The sequence below is a fragment of the Falco rusticolus genome, chromosome 12 (genome assembly GCF_015220075.1).
Source record: "Falco rusticolus isolate bFalRus1 chromosome 12, bFalRus1.pri, whole genome shotgun sequence".
In the NCBI taxonomy this organism is placed as follows: domain Eukaryota; kingdom Metazoa; phylum Chordata; class Aves; order Falconiformes; family Falconidae; genus Falco; species Falco rusticolus.
Window position 1 is genome coordinate 11,558,810 of NC_051198.1, and position 20,752 is coordinate 11,579,561.

Genomic DNA, 20,752 nt, shown 5'->3' on the forward strand with positions numbered 1-20,752 from the left:
TACTCTGTCTATAAAGTTGTGATCTTTGGTGTGTGAACTTTATCTTAAGTTTATTTTCACACAAACTTTAGTTGGCTGTAAATTCTTTTATGTGTCACTGACTGGGTGTTTATTTTGCCTGGTTTGATAAGATTGTGTTATAATGTAGTTGTGTTCTCTTTCAGATCACTGTTATTGGTCGATATGGTAGCACAAATGCAAGAGCAAAAATCCCATTAGGATTTTATTATGGCCATACCTATATCTTACCCTTTGAAAATGAGCTGAAACTAATGCATGATCCCCTCAGAGGAGAAGGTGAAGCTGCAAATCAGCCAGAAATTGACCAACATTTGGCAATGATGGTTGCGTTGCAAGAAGATATACAATGCAGGTTAGAAGAAAAAAATATGTGTACTTACTAGTTATTTTAACTTGAAACATTGGAATATCATAATGTTGTGGTTGGTTTGTTTGTTTTTGTTTCTTCCCATGATATTCTTCAGACCAGAGAAAGCTCTGCCTTTGCTGTAGAGTTGTTGCAGTGAATATCTTTATAGTAGCAACAAAGACTATACTGTATTTTATTTTTTTTAGTATCTGTTTTAACAGTGCATTCAAAATGGACGAGAAGTCGTCTTCTGGCAGGGTGACTGTCAAATGTATTGCTCTTTGCTAATGTCTATTGAATTGTGTGTTGGAATATTTCCCTTTAGGTACAATTTGGCCTGTCATCGGTTAGAAATCCTTCTGCAGAGTATTGACCTGCCACCACTCAATAGTGCTAACAATGCCCAGTACTTTTTACGAAAGCCAGACAAGGCTGTAGAAGAAGATAGCAGAGTATTTTCTGCTTACCAGGACTGCATTCAGCTACAGCTTCAACTCAACTTGGCTCACCATGCTGTTCAGAGGCTCAAAGTAGCTTTAGGTGCAAGCAGGAAAACGCTGAAGGAGCAATCTGATCCAAAAGAATTGATTCAGATGTCATCCACAGAACAGTTACGCACCATCATTAGATACTTACTGGATACTTTGCTTAGTTTGCTTCATTCTTCCAACGGTTAGTATTTTTCAAGGTTTTGATATTTTTTTCAAGTTAGTAGTAACAATTCGCAAGAGTTTCTATTTCTTGATCTGTGCTTGCCCACTATAAAGCTTTTAAACTATGTTCAGATATGTTTTATTATGATTTTAGTAACTGGCAACATACAGTGTAAAGTTTCACCCATGGCACCAAGCTGACGTAACCACTTTCTGCTTCCGAAAAGGATAGCCGAGCGTGTCGAAGGCCTTCTCTCTTTTCCGTAGTTTTGGCTGCATATTCCTTTGTTCAGGCAGTCAGCTGATCCTTCTGTGGGCTGATTCAGTTTGCTGAAGTAACAAAAGACTGTCCAGGCATAATACTCATGTTTTCATAGGTAAAATCAGCTTATGGAAGGATCTGTGAGCTTTGAAGCCTGTTTAACACTGGGGGATGGATTAGGCAGTTGGAAGTGGGGAGGGGAAGCAGATGTTGCTTCTGGGGGTGGGGGGAGGTCGTAAAACCAGTATCTCTGCTCAGTTCATTATTTCTAATATCCTGTAAGGATTTTTTTTTGCTAAACTTGCCATTGAAAGAGTTATCGGAGAATTGAAATTGAAAAGCCTGAGTAGGAGTGGTGGCTTTTTCTTTTTAGGAAAAAAAAAAGCAGAACATCATTCTGTTCATGTATAGGTGTGTCTGTCTTCTGTCTTGTAATTTTCTGTGCCAGTTTGTTCTTAAGCATAATGATGGTATGGTTTTTGCTTTGTGTAGATTCTATGGGGTATTCACAGTGATATGAAATGGTTTGGTTTGGACCAAATGGCCTGGTCTTTATGGCCTGCAAATTACCATCTCCTCGTGTGTTCCCTCCTCCTTCTTCTCTGTGCCAATTAATCTAATAATAATAGTTTTAAAAACCTCCTGCAAACTTTTTCCTCCGACGTTTTCAAGCAATTGTCTCCTTAAATATAGTTGCTTGTTCTCCTTTATTAAAAGGGCACTCTGTTCCTGTGGTTCTGCAAAGTACTTTCCATGCTCAAGCTTGTGAAGAATTATTTAAACACCTATGTATCAGTGGAACCCCAAAGATACGACTGCATACAGGTCTTCTGCTTGTTCAGCTCTGTGGAGGAGAAAGATGGTGGGGTCAGTTTCTTTCAAATGTACTGCAGGAATTATACAATTCAGAGCAACTTCTCATATTCCCACAAGACAGGTAAGGTGTAAGTCTGTATTGATATATTGTCTGTGTATCACCTAAATAATTCCATTGTTCATAACTTAACGTTGGAATTGATGACATTTGAGTGAAGGATAATTATCCATCTATTTCATTGATTTAAGAAACAGGCCCCCAAAAAGCACTGCAAACGATAAATATCTGGTTGCAGTTATGTATTGCACCTTTTTGGTGCTTGCACCACAGGAAGTTGCTATTTTTCCTTACTTGGAGATCTTTGCATCCCTAGCAGAGTTGCTCCCCGGTGTCAAAAATTGCCTTCTCCCTTATCAGGCTTAAATGCACACTCATCACAGAGCTGCTCTTCTAATGCATTTGGAAGCGGGGTTGAGACTGGAAAGCATGCTATTATCATTTAATGCAAAAGATTTCTGTGAGATAAGAGCAGGCATAGAGTTGAGCATTGAATGTTAGATGTGTTAATTATTTCAGATTATTGATTGAGGTCATAGTTATTCTAAACATTAGCTTTATTTTAACATATTTGCTGTTCTGTGGCTTTCTGCCTTCTTTGGACAGCAACATTTATACTTTTATAACTTTTAAAAATTAATTAGTTAGGTGATACAAGAATACATGCATTTAATTCTCCATCCCTACTATTCAGTATGTCATATGTAATAGGAAATAAGAGGATGAGATCTTGTTTCAGGTGTACGAAGTGGAATGCTCTGCTGACCTCTTGAGGGTGAAAGAGAAAATGTTCACCCTAAAATGCTGCATTATTGTTACAACAGAACATGAAATCTGGTTCACTTGCTGGCCCCCAGTACGGCGTTCCGCAGCAGTCCACTTGTGTCTCAAATTAAAGCCTAAGGGAATATTGTTCTAAAAGTGGTGTTTCAGGATATTACTGGATCTGAAAAAGAAATAAAATCTCAAACTTGTGAATTTTTTTTTTAGGGTCTTCATGTTGCTTTCTTGTATTGGCCAAAGATCGCTCAGCAACAGTGGTGTGTTAGAAAGTTTACTTAATCTGCTGGATAATCTGCTGTCACCACTGCAGCCTCATTTACCTGTGCACAGAAGAACTGAAGGTAGCCCTCTAATTTGGGAAACTATATTTTCATATTCATTATAAGCTAGAAAACTTGAGAGACTAGCTCACAATTTTTGGTATGTTAAAAAAAGAAATTGCTTGTTTACTGTATTTCCAAAACACAGTTGCCTTTTAAAATGTGCTGAAACTTCTTGTTCTTTAGGTGCTAAAAGAGATTCCTCCCCCCATTCCCCCACCCCTGATTAAACCTGAGTAAAATCTATTTGGTTGCTTTTCATTCAGCTAGGAAGCTTTAAACTTTTAACAGAGTGGGGGGAACATCCAATGCTCTAGCGCATGACTTTGGAATTTAGCATTTTGGAAAGAATTGCCCCTCTTTGCTCATGAGATCCTGTCTAAGTTTCAAGCTTTTGAGGTGAAACGTGGTTATGAAGACAAGTTTGTTAGGTCTGTCTGCATGGTGTCTGCAAACTACACGGGGTTTTTTACAATCACAAGGAATTTACATTTTTTTGACCCTAAAAAATTTACTGAAATTACATTCTCCAAACTTGATTTTCTTTGAGTGTTTTCTTAAGTGCCCTAAGGTTGAAGAAAATGCTTGCTTTTGAAAACATCAAACTCCAGGCTACTTCATTTTTATGTACATGAGAGCCTTGTAGAAGGCATGTTGCTTAAAATTGTTAGCCTTGTGAAGTTGGTGAATGCCAGCTGAGACTGTCCTTACTTTTTACCTTGTCTCCTGATGTAAACAAGCCTACAGCTGGTGTCAGAAGCTGTCCTATTGCTTCCCATTGGTCTACCGTGTACTTTCTGTATCGTGGCCATATCCTGCTGTAGTCTCTAACTAGTCTGAGGCAAACCCAAGCTTACGTCTCCTCTACCTCTGTTTGCACTCTCCCCACAGCTGCCAATTCCTTTCATAGCTCTTGCCTTACTAGTTGTCCTCATGGAGGACTTTAGGAAGCAGAAGTAACTGATACTTCAGAGTTTTATTTGCTGGTCTTCCAGCTTCCTTCCTCCTGGACAGTACAGGTGAGTACTAGGGCATTATTATGTGTGGTGGAAGCATCAGGTATGGCAGAAGAAATTCCTATTTGAGAACTATCATGCATAACTAAGGGTCAAAGGGGTGAAAACTTACTGGGGAAGAAGTCAGAAAATGAAGGACAATCAGAGCAAGAGGTGAGTGTTGTGGCCAGAGAGAAGTTATGAACTTTGAGGCACAGGGAGGAAAAAAAGAATAAGTGAAAGACACTTGGAGGGAGGGAGAGAAGCTGGAAAGTTTGGTTGTATTTTTTTTTTTAAAGTTTTATTTTATTTCAAGAGGTAAAAGGAAATGAAATGCACTTTTTTAAAAAGAAGTATGAAAAGGTATATACTTCACTCTTAGCAGGCTCCTTTCTTTTTATTCTGCCAAACAAAAAAGTGTTAGTGGTCACCAGTGCTACTCATTTCTATTCTTGCAACTTAGTCTGCAGTTCCTGTTCAAGTCCTGTTGAAGTGTAATGAGGAGGTCTCCTGTTCCTCTGCCAGCTTGGAGTGGGCTGCTTTCTGCCAGTGTGGATGTGAAACTGGAGTTAGCAGTCAGGGGCTGCATCCTGTTGCTTGGGCTGCCAGCAGCTACTTGGGATTTTGGACAAGTCATTTCTGTGCCTTAGTTTTCTTGTTTGATCTGGAATTAATCGTAGTTAATTAAAGCTTTTTTGAGGTCAGTGCATGAAAAATGTAGTGTAGTTAAATGTGGCTCAGCACAGTGCACAGATAGGAAAATGTGCGTGTAACTTCTAGTACTAATGACTTTGCTGTTATTGACAGTTACATAAAAATATTCCCTTTGCATAATGACTGTGATTAAGCAGTTATAAATTGTAGGTTTCTGGTATTTATTGAGCATTCTTGAGTTCACTTCAGAACTGTTCCTTTAGATTTACTCATGCGCACCAAGGTTTTTCTTGCATGATATGTAAGATACGGGTTTTTTCCCTTCTGCCTGTACAAAAATACTGCATTTAATGTGTGAGACTGAAAACAGGCAATAGCCATTCATGAGTGTTGCCAGCGTGGTTCATTAGTCTGAACTCAGCCTTGGCTTTCCTGCATCTTATTCAAATGGCTATGTGAAAATACACTAACAATAAATAATGAATAAAAATGAATCTATTATATGTGTTAGTGCATAGGTTATAACTGTCTTGTTGGAGCCCTAGTGGTTGGAGGAATTTCATGCTGTGGAATTTGAGACATCTAATTTATGTGCTTTAACGCAAGCAGCTGTCATTCTGCATTTGGTATTTAGGAAATTTAGAGGTACAATTTTGGACTTTTTTTTTTTTAAAAAAAATGCGCCTTAATTTTTAGCTTTAACTGTAGAGGTGAAGCTTTTGACTTCTGATTTTGTCAGACTAAGACCTGTGACATTTTGTTTTGCACCAGAGTTCTATACTAAATGTTTGATTTGTTGCCTCATTTAGGAGTGCTCAGACTCTTAATTTTCTTTTTTTTTTAAAAAAAAAGGGGGAGCAGAATCTTTGTGGCCTAGTGAAATGTGTGCCGCTCTAATGGTTTTTATGTTTTCTTTTAAAACTAGTTTGTTATGGCTTCAAAACTTTATTAAGGCACTTCAATCTATTTATTTTGAAGGGGTATTAGACATTCCCATGATCAGCTGGGTTGTAATGCTGGTGTCCAGGCTACTGGATTATGTAGCTACTGTTGAAGATGAAGCAGCCACAGCCAAGAAACCTCTAAATGGAAAAGAGAGGGAACGATTTTTGACAGGTATATAACACTTACTATCAAAACTTGCCTCAGTGGGTATTGGTTTGGGAGCTGTGCAAATACTTCGAATGTATTTTCAATTCTCTTGAAAAATGAGATTTTAAAAGCAGATGTGATCATTTTATTTGCACTGTTGTCTGCTGCTTTATGTCCTCGTCTCCTTAGAAATACGATCTCTTTCATTTTTTTTAAAGTGAAAAATACAGGATTACTTTTAGTTTGTGAAATGTCTGTATATTATCCTGTGACTCCAGAACCTGGCAATTGAGAGTACACCATGTTGAGACAGTTTGTATTATGAAAAAGGGCAACAATATGACTTCATAACTAATGGCTTTAGTATTTGCCATGGTATTTGTATCTGGTATTTTTAAATGCGTTTTTTGTCTGTATTTTTATTATTACTGACGTGGATTAGCTATGGTTTTCTTTGAACATCTTTTCTAAAAATGAAAACTGCAGAGCTTTTGTGTAATGGAAACTATTCAGGTATTTTTACTTAGGACAGTCTTGATTACCTCTTTCATATGTTTTAAAAATACTGAAAACAAGGTGGTACCACTGCATTTTAGAATTAAACAAATACTGCCATCAGTAACTAACATAACACTTAAGAGAGTTAGATTTTGCTTGTTTCTTTAGTATTTAGTATATGGGGGTGTTAACCATTGCTGCAACTTAAATGCTTTTCTCTGGAGTTAAGTGAGGTTTAATAAGATGGATTAATATCTGGTTTGGTTTTGTTTTTTTTTTTTCTATTTCTTTCAGGAAACCAGTGGAGTTTTATAAATAATAGCCTTCACACTCAGAGTCTGAGCAGATCTACTAAAGGCAACAGCAGCCTAGATAGACTGTATTCCCGAAAGATCAGAAAACAGCTGGTGCATCATAAACAGGTGACTTCCAGCATGGTAGTAGCTATTTTCATGGAAGTATATCACATTTATTGTATATCTCATTTCTTGAAAGAACAGCTTTGGCCTTGGGACTCATTCAGCCTTGCTTTTGCATAGGTCTGGTTCTGCAGCTAAAGGGTGCCTAACTTCTTTGACATTAGTCTCAAACCATGGGGCATGGGATCTGCTGGAAGAACGTATGTTGGAGTGTACTGTTGCACTCTGTGGCCCATATTGGACAGTAAATATAATTTACTTTCTAGATAAATCTGGGTGTACCTGAGTGCAAGCACCAAAGCTGTGATTTTAAAATATTCTAAAAGTTCAAGTTAAAATTTGAACTGAAGATTACTATCGTATGAAACATACTGATCCTTTTAACATCTTATTGCTTAAATTTTCATTTTTTCCTATTAACATTTTCTTTTAGCAACTTAACTTATTAAAAGCAAAACAGAAGGCTTTGGTGGAACAGATGGAAAAAGAGAAAATACAAAGCAACAAAGGATCATCATACAAACTTTTAGTAGAACAGGCAAAACTAAAGCAGGCTACTTCAAAGGTATGATGCTCTGAAACTGTAACTGACTTCTTGTCCTTTGTGTGAAAAGACCTGTTCCTGCAAAGTCATTTTTGTCCTACGTTGACCTTATTTTAAAAAGCTGTTTCATCATGGCTGCTATCAAGTATATTCTGATGCTGAAAACAGCAGCCATCTGGAAATTTCTTGTATCGTGAAAAATAGTTTATCATTCCACAGGGTTTTTTTAGGTAGTCGTGGCCAAAATCACTAATAATCTTGTAATTTTGGGAATGCCAGTCATATCTTTAAACTTTGAGTAACATATACAGATAGAAGTGTGAAATAATATTTTGTATGGCTAACTTTTATGCATGATACTTTTCTGGATGCTCTCCTGATTGAGTAATCAGAAAACAGTCATGCCAACGGTGGTCTCCCCAGACTAATAAATAGGACTTTGAGAATGTTTTCTGAGCTTTCTCAGAAGCTTCTTGGCTTCCTGGAAGTACGTATCACGTAAGTCGTGGCATCTTGCAGTAAGCCCCCAGATACTGAGGGTGGATGTGGTAGTTAAAGAATTATTTTTGATTATGAGTTGAGGTGCTGAAATTTATGGATTTCTAGAAATGGCAACATGGACTTTGCAGGGAACACAAAAAAATGTGGTCATCTTTCTAGCTACCAAAATTAGGTGTCTCTTTAAATATTTACTCTTTAGTTCCAGAAGTGCTCATGTTCATTAGGATGACTGAAAGTAGTGCCTGTGGAAAGAGATTATAGAATGTTGGACCTTACAGGCAATCCAAAGGGAATTCTTACAACAAATTCCAGTAATTTTGGGGGAAAAAATTTAAACACCAGCATAAAAATAAAGCCATAAGTTTTCACTAACTCTGCTTGTCATGAGCTATTCTTTCCTGCCCTATCTTCTGCTTTATTCCAGCAGGTTATGTCAAGGGGGCTACTCCACTGGTGGCCCCCTTGAGGCATCTTTAAATGAGTCACTGACTGAAATATGCTGTCCAGCTATTTAAGTTTGACTTTATAGCAGCCATGTTGCATCAAAAAAGCATGTTGAGCTAAAGAGTTTTCCCCCTGCAGTACTTTGTTTTCCCCCTGCAGTACTTTAACATCTAGTTACGGTATTACTGGACACCTGATAGTTGCATTTCGTACAGTTGTTACTGCTTTGCCTACTAATCACTTTCAGTTATGACAAGCTGTGAGTAACTTAAAACATCTATTGCATTTAGGAGAAAGCTGAAACCTTTGTGTTAGTAAACAGTTCTTTCTTTGGTTTACTTCAGTAGCTACTACTTAAATGAGATTATAAGAGGCATTTGTGTTATCTAATATTAGACTGCTTGTGTAGCTGATACAACGAACTGAGCTGCTAAATGTCTGCCCTTGGTGGATGGGAAGATTAATAAAAGCACCTTCTTTCCTCCACTAAATTTGTAGACCCTCTGTCAAAGACTCTTTAGTTTAGAGCCCTGATCAAGAATCAAACAAGTTTGATTTATGGTGGCTAGTGGACACGTTGTACCCTGTAAGTATTAGGAAAGTTGGAAATTATAGATTTATCTGATGTGAAGAACTGGGAAGTCAGCATTCTTTTAAGAGTAAATTTCCGTATTAGCTATTTTTATATGCAGTTTGCTTCATGGTAGCCATAGTTTTATATGGAGGTGTGGAAATACGAAAGAAACTTCTAAAATACATATCCTCAATATGTTTTATGGCAAACATAAAGGCTGTATTGGCACTTATGCAGTAGTTGATTTGATTATGAGTCTGTCACCTGAGATAAAATGATGTCAAAACAAATTTCTGCCGATAAAGCCTTAATTCCATTCCAGATTCTCATATGTTCTGAGAGTCTTTATTTTTTCTTTTTTAATTTTTCTTTCTTCCCTGAGTTTTACAGTTACTGTTATTTCTGCCTCAGATTTTCACTGGGAAAAGATTTAGAGGTTATGTTTAAAATGTAATTGTTGCTTCAAATTTAATTTCTGCAGCACTTCAAGGACTTAATACGGTTACGTCGGACTGCGGAATGGCCCCGTTCTACTTTAGATACGGAAGTATCAACAGCAAAGGAAACTCCAGAAATTGAACCACTTCCATTTACACTGTCACATGAACGCTGTATTTCTGTAGTGCAGAAACTGGCACTCTTTCTCCTGTCCATGGACTTTACTTGTCATGCAGATTTGCTTCTGTTTGTTTGTAAGGTAAGCAGAATATGGAACATCACTCTGTAGTTACAATGGAGACCACATTAAATTAACTTTCTATTACTGCTTTTTTGTTGGCTTGGTGGTAAAAGTTAGCTGCAGCATTAAAATCAGTAATTTCTGGTGAGGTCATTTTTCTGATCTGTCAACTTTTGTGTAGCCTATGATATGATGGCTTCGAAATTGTGTAGAAAAAGTTAACTTTAAAAAAAATATTTTCATATCGTTACACTTCTAAAATTCTAAAATTTAAGCTAGTGAAAACAGATTATTTACTTGTAAGCAAAATCTAATAATAGAGATTAAAGCTATTATGTAGTATCATAGTATTAAATATGAATAGGCATATATTTATGGGTTTTTTAACAGGTTCTTGCTAGGATTGCAAATGCTACAAGACCAACAATTCACTTATGTGAGATAGTAAATGAGACTCAGTTGGAAAGATTATTGCTGCTTCTTGTTGGAACTGACTTTAACAGAGGAGACATCTCTTGGGGAGGAGCATGGGCTCAGTATTCTCTTACTTGTATGCTGCAGGATATTCTAGCAGGTTTGTTTTCAGTTCATATTTTTCAGAGTATACGTTGCACTTGAAGCTTTCTTCCTTTAATGTTTTAGGGTTTTTTTTGTTTTGTTAGAATCTGCTGACACTACTACAATAAAACCCCCCCTCACTCCCCCAAAAAACAACAAAAACCACCACAACATAAAATTGAGATTAGTGTGTAAAAAACACAATTTAAAATTACAGTTACAATGAATCCTGAATTAGTGACTTGTGCATTGTAAAGTTAATATTTATCTGACCCTGATTATTTAAAAATTAGTCAGAACTAACTCCCCTTGAAGAAGTAGCCCTTGAGGAATTTAGAGTTAGATGGAGAAAAACAGACAGTTGGCATAGACACTGGGATGTTAATTTATAACTGGAATAAAGCTTGAAATGGAATTGTCTGCTTAATCTAATACCTAGGAGAGTTGTTGGCACCTATAGCAGCTGAAGCTATTGAAGAAAGTGCTTTGGGAGAAGATGCTGGAGCTTCGGCTGGGGATTCTGATGACTGTCTCCAGCAGTCTGCAGTTCAGTTAGTGGAAACGATAGATGAGCCTTTGACACATGATATCACAGGTAAATTATTCCATAGTCTTGATGTATGTATGTTTACTGAAAAAAGTAAAAAAACCTTTGCTGTTACTCATCTATCAAAATATCCAGTAAAGGATTTTTGGCGTTAGGGTAATTAGTTTCTGAAAATATGGGCAGAATATGAGCAATTCTTCAACTTAGTTTTGCATCTGATCAGTAAAAAATGGTTATTTTTCTGATTATTTAAAAAAGGCAAATTGATTGCATTCATTAACATTTTCCACTAAGAGCTGTAATATCAAAAGCCTTAAAATGATACATTAAATGTATCATATAGCCATGTTTTATAGTTTGTACTTGGTAGTATTAATACTCTTTTAATCATTCACAGGTGCTCCACCTCTGTCATCTTTGGAAAAAGATAAAGACATTGAACTTGAATTACTGCAAGACCTGATGGAAGTTGATATTGATCCTTTGGATATTGATTTGGAAAAAGATCCCCTTGCAGCCAAAGTCTTCAAGGTATGACACGCCTGCGTTTTCAGGATAACCTTTACATGTGAAACAGTAAAATCCTTTTTCTCTTACACTTTTTCATTAGTGGTAGGTATTTCATATCTTAGACCTGCTTTTAGCTTTTTATGAAAGTTTACTGTAGAATGACAGGAAAGAACGTAAAGATTGTGTTCACATGTCAGATCTATTCATATCTCACTTGACCACAACATATTTTGCTTTTGCATCAAGATACCTGTATAAACAGGAGGTTCTGAGTTTACTCATATTTTAGCACATGTTAAAGATAACAAAAGCATAATATAAAGGTAAAATAAGGTCTAGTTTTGTTCTTTTTTAAGAACAGAGTGCCATTTGCTTCTGTGATTGATCTTGAGAGATAGTACTGCTAGTACTGGAATTGGGAAAAAAAAGTCAGAAGTAACTAGTAGACCAGCTTCAGACTATAAAGAGGTGCAACTAACTTTCCACTGTGGAATGAAAAAAATTATTAAATGCTTTCATACTTAAAATGGAATCTAAACAAATCAGAGGTAGTAAAATTACACTTAGATGTAATAGTATATTGTCAAGGTACATTAAAAATCTGAAGTATTTTGCTTGTAAAGAAGTACAGCTGTTCCTAACGAAATACTGAGTCTCCTTTCTCTGTCCTTAAGAACAATACTCTCATTTGGAGCTTTCTTACTCCTCTCACTATTGACTTAAACAGTCAGCCTCATTTGAATTAACCTGAATTACCACTTTCTTAGACAACATTACATTTTCATATATTCCTTCCCGTGTCCTTCCACTGATTACCTATCATGTAAAGACTTTTTTTCTCTAAATCTCACCTTAGCAAAAATTCCACTTAGTGCTTAATTTTTGTGTTGCTGGTTTTCCCTCCTCTTTTATTCTGCTGTCATTTCATGTGGCAGTACTCCTTAGTCCGCTTCATCCACACATATCTTTATAATCTTATTGCCTGATTGGATGTCCTCTAAAAACCAGCCAGAAAAACACTACTTCATTCTTAATCCTTCCTTAGATTTCTTTTCTATCTGTAAAATGACAGTTGATACTGAATCGTGCCAATAAAAAGACAGGCATATACAAATTGCCTTCATACAGTCTTATGTTGCTGTTTTCTTTTCCTGTGATTTGTATCTTTTCTTAGTGTCTTACATGATTCAACAAGATTATTCAACTCCTTTCTGTTGCAGAGCACAGTACAAATAATCCCTGAGCCTCACTGAGGCCTCAGGGTACTTTAATGGTATAGTTAATAATATAGTATTCTGTCCTGATAAATAACTTCTCAAAATATCTGTGTGGCACTCCACTTCCAAATTTAGTGTGATACAGATGTGTGTATAAAAACTGATAATGTGTTCAGATTGGCTTTCTGAATGTTTGAGATAGCTAACTAGATTGCTGGATTTTGACAATCACTAAGGATTAAGTAGTTTATACTGGAAGTAAAATTGAAACAGAATTTTCTAAAGCTCTTGGATCCAATCTTCTGGTTTTAATTTTTTCTAACTTCAGTGTTTGTTGTTAGTCATTGCAAATTTTATTTTTGTACTTGGGCAGTCTAAAGAGTTGCTATTTATTTTTTTCTTTTTTCCTTTTTTGTTTGGGGTCTGTGTTTGTTTTTTTAAGCCTATAAGCAGCACCTGGTATGATTACTGGGGTGCCGATTATGGCACCTACAATTACAATCCTTATATTGGAGGCGTTGGAATTCCAGTTGCAAAACCACCAGTAACTACAGAGAAAAATGGATCACAAACTGTAAGCGTATCAGTCTCTCAAGGTAAGCAATGAACTGAAAACCTGTTCAGCATCTCTTTTCTGTGAGACGGTATTTGACACTTTTGTTTAGCAGAGTATGTTAACATTCTCTAAGGCCGTTAAGTGGAAAGAATTACATTTTTAAATGCCACAGTTTTTCTTTTTTGTAGTAACTTAAAGAATATTATGTTAGGTTTTTTAAAAGAGCCTAACATAACAGAAAATCTTATTTTCTAACATTTTTGAACACACTCTTATTGGCAGTTTTAAAACTTTCCTGTTTCCTCAGGAAATTTTGGAACATCTTTTCTGTTTGGCTGATAATTTGGATTGTTGCCTCTACCCTAAGGACTGAGGTGGCACACTTGTTTAGTTTGGAGTGGCACTACTGAAATGGGGTAATAGATTTTTCTGCTGCCACACTGGAGCAAAACAGCTTTTTGGTTCTTGTTTGAGAACTATTACTGTAGGAAAAACAGGCTTAAACACATGTAGATTTGGTCATGTGTCATATTAAAGTGACTGTGAAAAGAAATATGTGTGTATTTCACAGAAATTCAGTATTTCATTAATTACATATTTCATGTCTGTAAGAATTTTATGCTCAGTTCAGAGTGTAACTTTCTACATTCTGCTTCTGTTATACATAAACCTGAATCTTCCGATTAGTGATACTGAGAATTATTTTTTTTTTTAATTTTAATGTATACTGTGTATCTCTGTTGCTTGCACAGGAAGTTAGAGTAACTAATTACGTGTCTTTGATATAATTCAGTTTTACCCTGTTTGTTGCCTTGTGTAGCTTTAGATGCACGTCTAGAAGTTGGACTGGAACAGCAGGCTGAGCTGATGCTGAAGATGATGTCCACCCTGGAGGCTGATTCCATTCTACAAGCATTAACAAACACATCTCCTACATGTAACTACCTGTTGTCAAATCATCCTCTTCGCATAATGGCCATGATGCTTTGAAATTTGTACTAATTTTTTCTGCAGTCATTTAGCAGCTTAGGACAAGTTATATTTTGCTTGAATTTTCTTGTTAGACCAAGCTTTAGAGATATTTCATTATTCAGATATTTTAATTATGTGTATACGTATGTTTAAGACATTTTGTGAATCTGGTCAAATATGCAAGATTTCTTTTACAGTGCATTATACTATAATGGAGGAATTGTTTTCATTTTCTGATCTAGATGCAAGTTAACATTAAATTTCCTGGTTTTGTGAAGCTTCATTCTTGCATTCATTGTGAAATTTCAGCTGTTTGAAAGCTGCTTTGTATTTGACACTTTCACCTATTCAGTGGTGGAAGTGAAAATATTTGAATACAATTTCGAGCCCAGCTGTTCAGTAAACTTTGTGTTATAAAAACCCTCACAATGCCAATTTGCTCTTGAACATATTTTCAGTGAGTTGCACTGCCCATCTTTTAAGATGTGCTTTTTTGTAGCTCTCTGGATAGCTTAATATGCATGCAGTCATTAGTTGAATATCTGACGATGGAATAGGTGTAGTGACATCCTCAGCCTTTACTCTCTGGAAGTTTTACTGACTGCAGTAGTTTTACCATAATGCGTGAGAGAGATTCCAATTGTTTGTCTTACCATGGTGTTATCAGGGTACTCCTTTAATACGTGTTTAGCAAAAAGTGTGAAAACGTGTTTGTGCGGGCTCACTTTCCAAACAGTTTTTGTGAAGGTGGAGGTGCCTGATATTCAAGTATGCAAGGGTACTTGTTCACAGTATGGTAGTCAGTAGTCCAGCTCAGCTGAACAATAAATTGAAGATGTTCTTGTGAATTATAAGTGTCTTTCCCTTAAGTATGAAATGCATGGAGATAAATGTGAGATTGCTTTTAGCAACTTTTACAAAATAATTCATGGGGGGGTGGTACTTTTTCTTTTGTTTTTTAGTAACCCAGTCTCCTAGCGGAACAGATGATTCACTGCTAAGAGGATTACATGCTGCTAGCCAAAATGCTCAGTTGATTGTACAGTTGTCATCTATACCTATGCTGAGTGCATGCTTCAACAAACTCTTTTCCATGCTACAAGTCCACCATGTTCAGGTATAGAATTGTGAACTTTGGAATGTTTTGACAGTATTTCCCTCTAAATTTGAAAGTTCTTTTCCTGTACTTCTTACTACTTAGAATTCAAGTAACCTGTTACATAATGTACTGTATTGCTGATGAAGCTGTCATGGACAACAGTACCAATAAATTAGTAGACAAGCTGCTGAAAGCTTTTATCAAATTGGACATTTCTTGTTACAGTGAAAAAGTGGGTATACATTTTCATAGTTAAAAACAAGTTCGTAGATTCCCTGAAAGATAATTGTTAACTTATTAGTGAAGAGTATCAACAAGTGTGCAGTCTCCATCTGTGGAGTTTTTCAAAACCCAGCTGGATAAATGCCTGAGAAACCCATTCTCACGTCGCCTTTGGTCCTTCTTTGAGCAGAGGAGGTCACTTCCAACCTGAATTACCCAGTGATCCTGAATCATAGAATCATTTAGGTTGGAAAAGACATTGAAGACCATCAAGTCCAACCGTTAACCCAGGACTGCCAAGTCCACCACTAAACCGTGTCCCTAAACACCGCATCTAGTGTGCTTTTTGAAAAAATCATTGGTTTAGCAATGCTTTCCTCAGAACATGTACAGGAATGCCATACGTGATATATATGAGTGATTAGGTGCGTGCCTGCCTGCCTGTTCATATTTTAATTGGCTGGCTGACTCCATCCTTCAGTCATTCTTTAAATATCTCATCCAAAATACAGTTGTGTGATGTAAAGGGTCTTGATACTTCCCCAGAATATCTAAATAGTTACTTTCCTCAAGGGATTTATGCAGTGTGAGCGTTGGGGTGTGTGTGATACCAAAGGAGGTTTCCCAGTAATTACATTGGCCTTTTGAATAATTTCAGTTCACTGGTAAAATCACTTTATTGTACTGAGACATTCCAAAAGCTTACATGCAAACCAGCATTTCAGGTGTAAGGTTATAATACAGACATTTCTGGGCAGTGTTTAAAGCTGCTTTTTTTTAACATAAGTTTAAAGAAACTTCTTAAGAGAACTTACCTGTATTTAGAAGAACTCGATTACAAAAACGTAGCAGAGGCATTTGCTGGTTATGCTGAATTTGTCTTGAATATTCAGGTTTATCAGAATCTTCAAATCTAATCAAGGGGAGAGAGAGAACGTGTGTTACCAGTGAAACAGTAGCAGCTGAGAATGTAGATAAGGCTTTTAAAACAGATAACTGCTTTGGAGTTCTGGAAAAACACTTGAGTTTGGTCTGATAGTGGTTTTTTCCTTTTTTTTTTTTTTTTTTTTTTTTTTCAGCTTGAATCCCTTTTACAGTTATGGCTCACATTAAGCCTGAATTCCAGCTCCTCTGGAAGTAAAGATAGTGGCGCTGATGTTTTCCTTTATAACGCTAACCGAATACCTGTAATTTCCTTGAACCAAGGTAAAATACATTGAATATGGGAAATTAATTTTCAGAAAGTGTAAGACAGGTTGGGTTTTTTTTTTTAAGTACCCAATTGTTGCTAATGAGTAAAAAGTATTATAATAAGTATTCTTGATAAGATCAGTGTTGGGATAACTACTCTGTTCTTGTTAAAGAGCTCTTGGGCTCATTATCTTCTCGACATGAAAACTGTGTAGCTAATATGTAACTGAGATTCTTTGATTTTGCATAATCTTCTCAGAAACTAATTTGTAAAATCTGTGGTTCTTAACTCATAATTATTCCCATTACTACTTAGTATGAGGTGAACTGTGCACCTGTACGCACTTCTCTGACAAACTTCTTCTTCTTGTATACTGTCCTATGATCCCTTTATTTTCAAAGCCGTTGACGGAGGGGGGAAGCACTGTTACTTTTTGGCATCAGACTACTATCTAGTACAAAGACATGTCAATTTTATACTGTAGACTACTGTCTAGTACAAAGACATGTCAATTTTATACTGTATAGTTTAGAAAATTTGTGGTATCATGTGGTGATAGTCCAAAATGTTAATGCTTGCTATAATGAACCTGTTACACTGACTTCCACGAGAGCATTTTGCAGCCAGTTTCTTTGCATCATTTTCTCTGAGGTGTCAGGGTCAGGACATTGTAGAAAGTTCTGTGGGGCAGTTCCTGGGAAGTGTTGGTGAGGCTGCTTTACCCAATTACCTGGAACAATAGTTGTCAAAACAAAGTAAATACAATAAACAATTATATTAATAATAACAACAGTAATAAATATAGCAGCTTGCAGTAAAAATAAGAATTTCATAGTAATACCTTGAAGATTAAAGCTTGGAAAAAACATGTTTTTCTTGACAGCTTCAGTAACTAGCTTCCTGTCAGTTCTGGCATGGTATCCTAATACCCTACTCCGGACATGGTGCCTTGTGCTTCATAGCCTAACTCTCATGACAAATATGCAGCTTAATGGTAAGTTTTGGGTTGTGGGTTTTTTTTTTTTTAAATGTTGATTGTTCTAGTGATGTACAAATGAGTGTTGATTCCCATCTGAAAGACTACCAGAACTTTCCTTTTGTCATGTAAGTAGTTTTTCTGGTTCTCCATAACTTCAGGCTTTTTAACAGTGGGGTCCTTTAATTGCTTGTACCATGGGAAACTGAAACTGTAGTGGTAAAAGAAAATATCATTGTAAGTAGCTTGACAGCGTCTCCTAAAAATTAATTTTAGGACTAGCTAATGATCCTTGGGAATTAGTTTCAGACTATGGGAAGAGATAGCAGAGAGGAAGGATTAAGGTGCTATGAGAGATTCATGTTTTTCTTAGCAGTAGGGATATTTTTGTAAATATACAGCCACTAGTTACTGCTTATGTTAAGCTATCTGAAAATGAGCCCCTAGAAGCTGAATCTATTAAAAAAGAAATCCAGCCCTTTCATTTCATTTCCCTATGCACATCAGATATCTTACATTCTGTACATTGCTCCATTACATACTAGAGAGAATCTTGCTTTGTGAATGAGATTTTGCCACAAGACGGGTAGAAAGTAAAGGTTGTAACTTTAAAATGAAGACATTAAGCTTCTAAATGGCTTGCTATCATAGGGCAGCTGTCGTGAGGAATGCTTTGGTGGCCTTGTCCTCAAAGCTAAAGAAGGTAAGCAAACAGTAAGAACTGGGAGACTGGAATCTTTTAAACCCTACATGTTAGACCATGTCAGAACTCTTAAATTCTGTATTCACTCCAAACATATGTAGTAATTACAGAAGAAAGAAACCCAGAGCCACCTGAAGATCACACTTACATGAAGCAATTTGCCACCCTGTGATGACACAGCTATTCCCCACAGTTTTCCTCAAAGATGCTTATGAATCTTTTCTCATATATGCCATTTCAAATTGTTGGGTTTTGGATGCACTTTTTTCTTCAAGTTTTCACTTAATGTCCCTCTTCTGTGATGTTATTTAGAGATCAGTCTCAAAAGTCTACTGAAATTTTTGCTGTTAGGTGAAGCAATAGAGCTGTGAGTAAACTAATGGAAGAGACTTAATTGATATTCACAAACTGAGACGTCCATCTTGTTGTTGGTATTTGAGAATAGAATGTGGCTTGATTTGTAGGATACCAGTGCCTGCAGTTAACACCCGTTTATATTTTCAACACTCCAATTAGTAACTGTAGACTAGCAATTTCCAAAAACTGCTGTGTGTACCACTGAGACCATATGTGAATCTCTTCCAAGTGGTACAAAGCTCAGTGTTACGCTGTGATGCTGACAGGCAGCTGCATATTTGCAGGAGTTTCTTAGCAGTTGCCTGAGATCAGCAAGTGATGATTTGAATGAAAAGCTGCTCAGAAGCAATCACTGTGATTCATCGCAGGCACACCTCAGCACATGGATGTGGTTGTGCATTTTTGTGTATATAGGATTGTGAGCCCAAGGTTGGAGTTGAGTTGGAGATGCAAGCTTGCTGGAGGGTAAATTAAAGGATTGAAAGTGTGTCTCCTTTTATATATGTGTGTGGATTAACACAGATAAATATTCTTTAACTGCCCCTTTCCCCATACTCAATGATAGAACCAGGAGCTAAGTAGGTTTAAGCACCCATCAGGTAATTTCTGTGCCAGTATTCCTCAGCTGCCAATGAGTCAAGATAATATTCTGTCTTAATGGCACTGAGTTATCACATTTAAGAAGTGAAATAATCTCTGTTCAGTTCTTGACAATTGAAGGTAGGATCCATCAGAGCACTTTTCCAATCAAAAATTTTGGTTTCCATGTGCTTTAGTTCAGAACTGTGACTAATAATAGTCTCTTAATCCATTGCAGACAGTGTCTCACAGGAGTTCTTATCAACTTACAGTTTGCAAGATCCTGCTTTCCAAGAGAGATAGGGGTTTGGATTTTTTTTTAAATATATACAGCCAGTAGAGAACAAACAATTTAAAGACAAGTTGGTCCTGAGACTGGTGAAATGTATGTCACATGTCAACTGTCTTTGGAGTCAACTTCCTCTTGCATTTGTCTTTAATTCTGTAATGTTTTAAGCTATGAAGTACAAATTGTTCACATATCTTCACTGTATTGCCAAGTTATGGGTAGGGTTTTTTTCTTTTTTTGTTTAAACCATTAAGATGTCAATTACAGTTAATGGGGAACAATTTAGGTTAGTCTTGCTAGATGTGTGTGGTTATAAAATGAGGTTCTTTGCCCTTTTAATACCCAAAATACAACAAGCCCCCAGACGTGTTCATTTGCAGAATATCTTCACTGATGAAAAAAACACCACCACTAAAAATATTTTATTCAGATGATTTCAGGTGTAATAACCCTTTTCAGATGCACTAAGCCTTTTAAATAAACAAGAAAGCAACTCTTCTTGACATAATCCTTTTTAGATAATCATATTTGCTGTTTCAGAAACTGAAAAACAACTTAGAGATATAATTGCTTATAGATGGTTCGATAAACTCTTTTTGCAGGTGAGCATTTTAGCACTGAGAAAATCCCGCTATCCCTTTTTTCTGAACCATTGGATCTCAAAGCCTTCTCACAGACCCTCCTTCTTAGGTTTGCTTTATTGAGCTGAGATTCATTATTGCCATTTGATACATAGATTCAGCCATTCTGTTTTCCCCCCGTCTTCCATTGAAAAAGAAGAAAGGAAACAAAAGGGAAAAAGAAAAGGCGGGGGCAGGGTGTGTGTGTATGTGTGTGGGGTGTGTGCAGTGCTTTTTCATAATTCTCCATCCATTCTAGATAAGGGTCTTGCCTTATTTGCATTTTATGAGTAGTCTCTTTGAACCCACTTCTGAACCATTGTACTCTGAAGATTAAGGTGTCAGTCGCTTTTTCTGCAAGAGGTCAATGAATTAGAAGTTTTTGTCATGAGAAATGAGGTGGTTCTAGAGATCTCATCCTGACAACATTTTTTTTCAAAGCCGTTTCTTAGTTATTTTTCCAAAACCCCAGATCTCTATAGTATTAATCAAAGCTTTTTAGTTGGTTCCTTCCCCCACCTGAGTATAGGGCGGATTCTTATGGGGAACTGGCCTGTGCTGGGATTTTATGAGTAACCACTGTGTAGGGCAGGTGAGTTCATGGTCAGAAAATCTTACTTCAATATGCCATTATGTGCTGATAAATGTCATCAGAATAGGAGCTCAGGCTATGTAATTTCTGTGCTTCAGAAA

General features: G+C 36.6%; 1 protein-coding gene across 1 annotated transcript in view; it reads left to right on the top strand.

The window, feature by feature from the left end:
- The window catches only part of BIRC6 (baculoviral IAP repeat containing 6), a 183,010-nt gene that overhangs the window by 62,752 nt on the left and 99,506 nt on the right, over positions 1-20,752 (top strand). Inside the window, 16 exon segments of the mRNA XM_037405959.1 lie at positions 165-373; positions 696-1,042; positions 2,003-2,222; positions 3,150-3,283; positions 5,890-6,027; positions 6,796-6,923; positions 7,354-7,485; positions 9,465-9,680; positions 10,053-10,236; positions 10,660-10,815; positions 11,165-11,298; positions 12,937-13,090; positions 13,871-13,987; positions 14,985-15,139; positions 16,423-16,549; positions 17,419-17,529. Of these exon segments, the coding sequence (XP_037261856.1) occupies positions 165-373; positions 696-1,042; positions 2,003-2,222; positions 3,150-3,283; positions 5,890-6,027; positions 6,796-6,923; positions 7,354-7,485; positions 9,465-9,680; positions 10,053-10,236; positions 10,660-10,815; positions 11,165-11,298; positions 12,937-13,090; positions 13,871-13,987; positions 14,985-15,139; positions 16,423-16,549; positions 17,419-17,529 (2,662 nt within the window).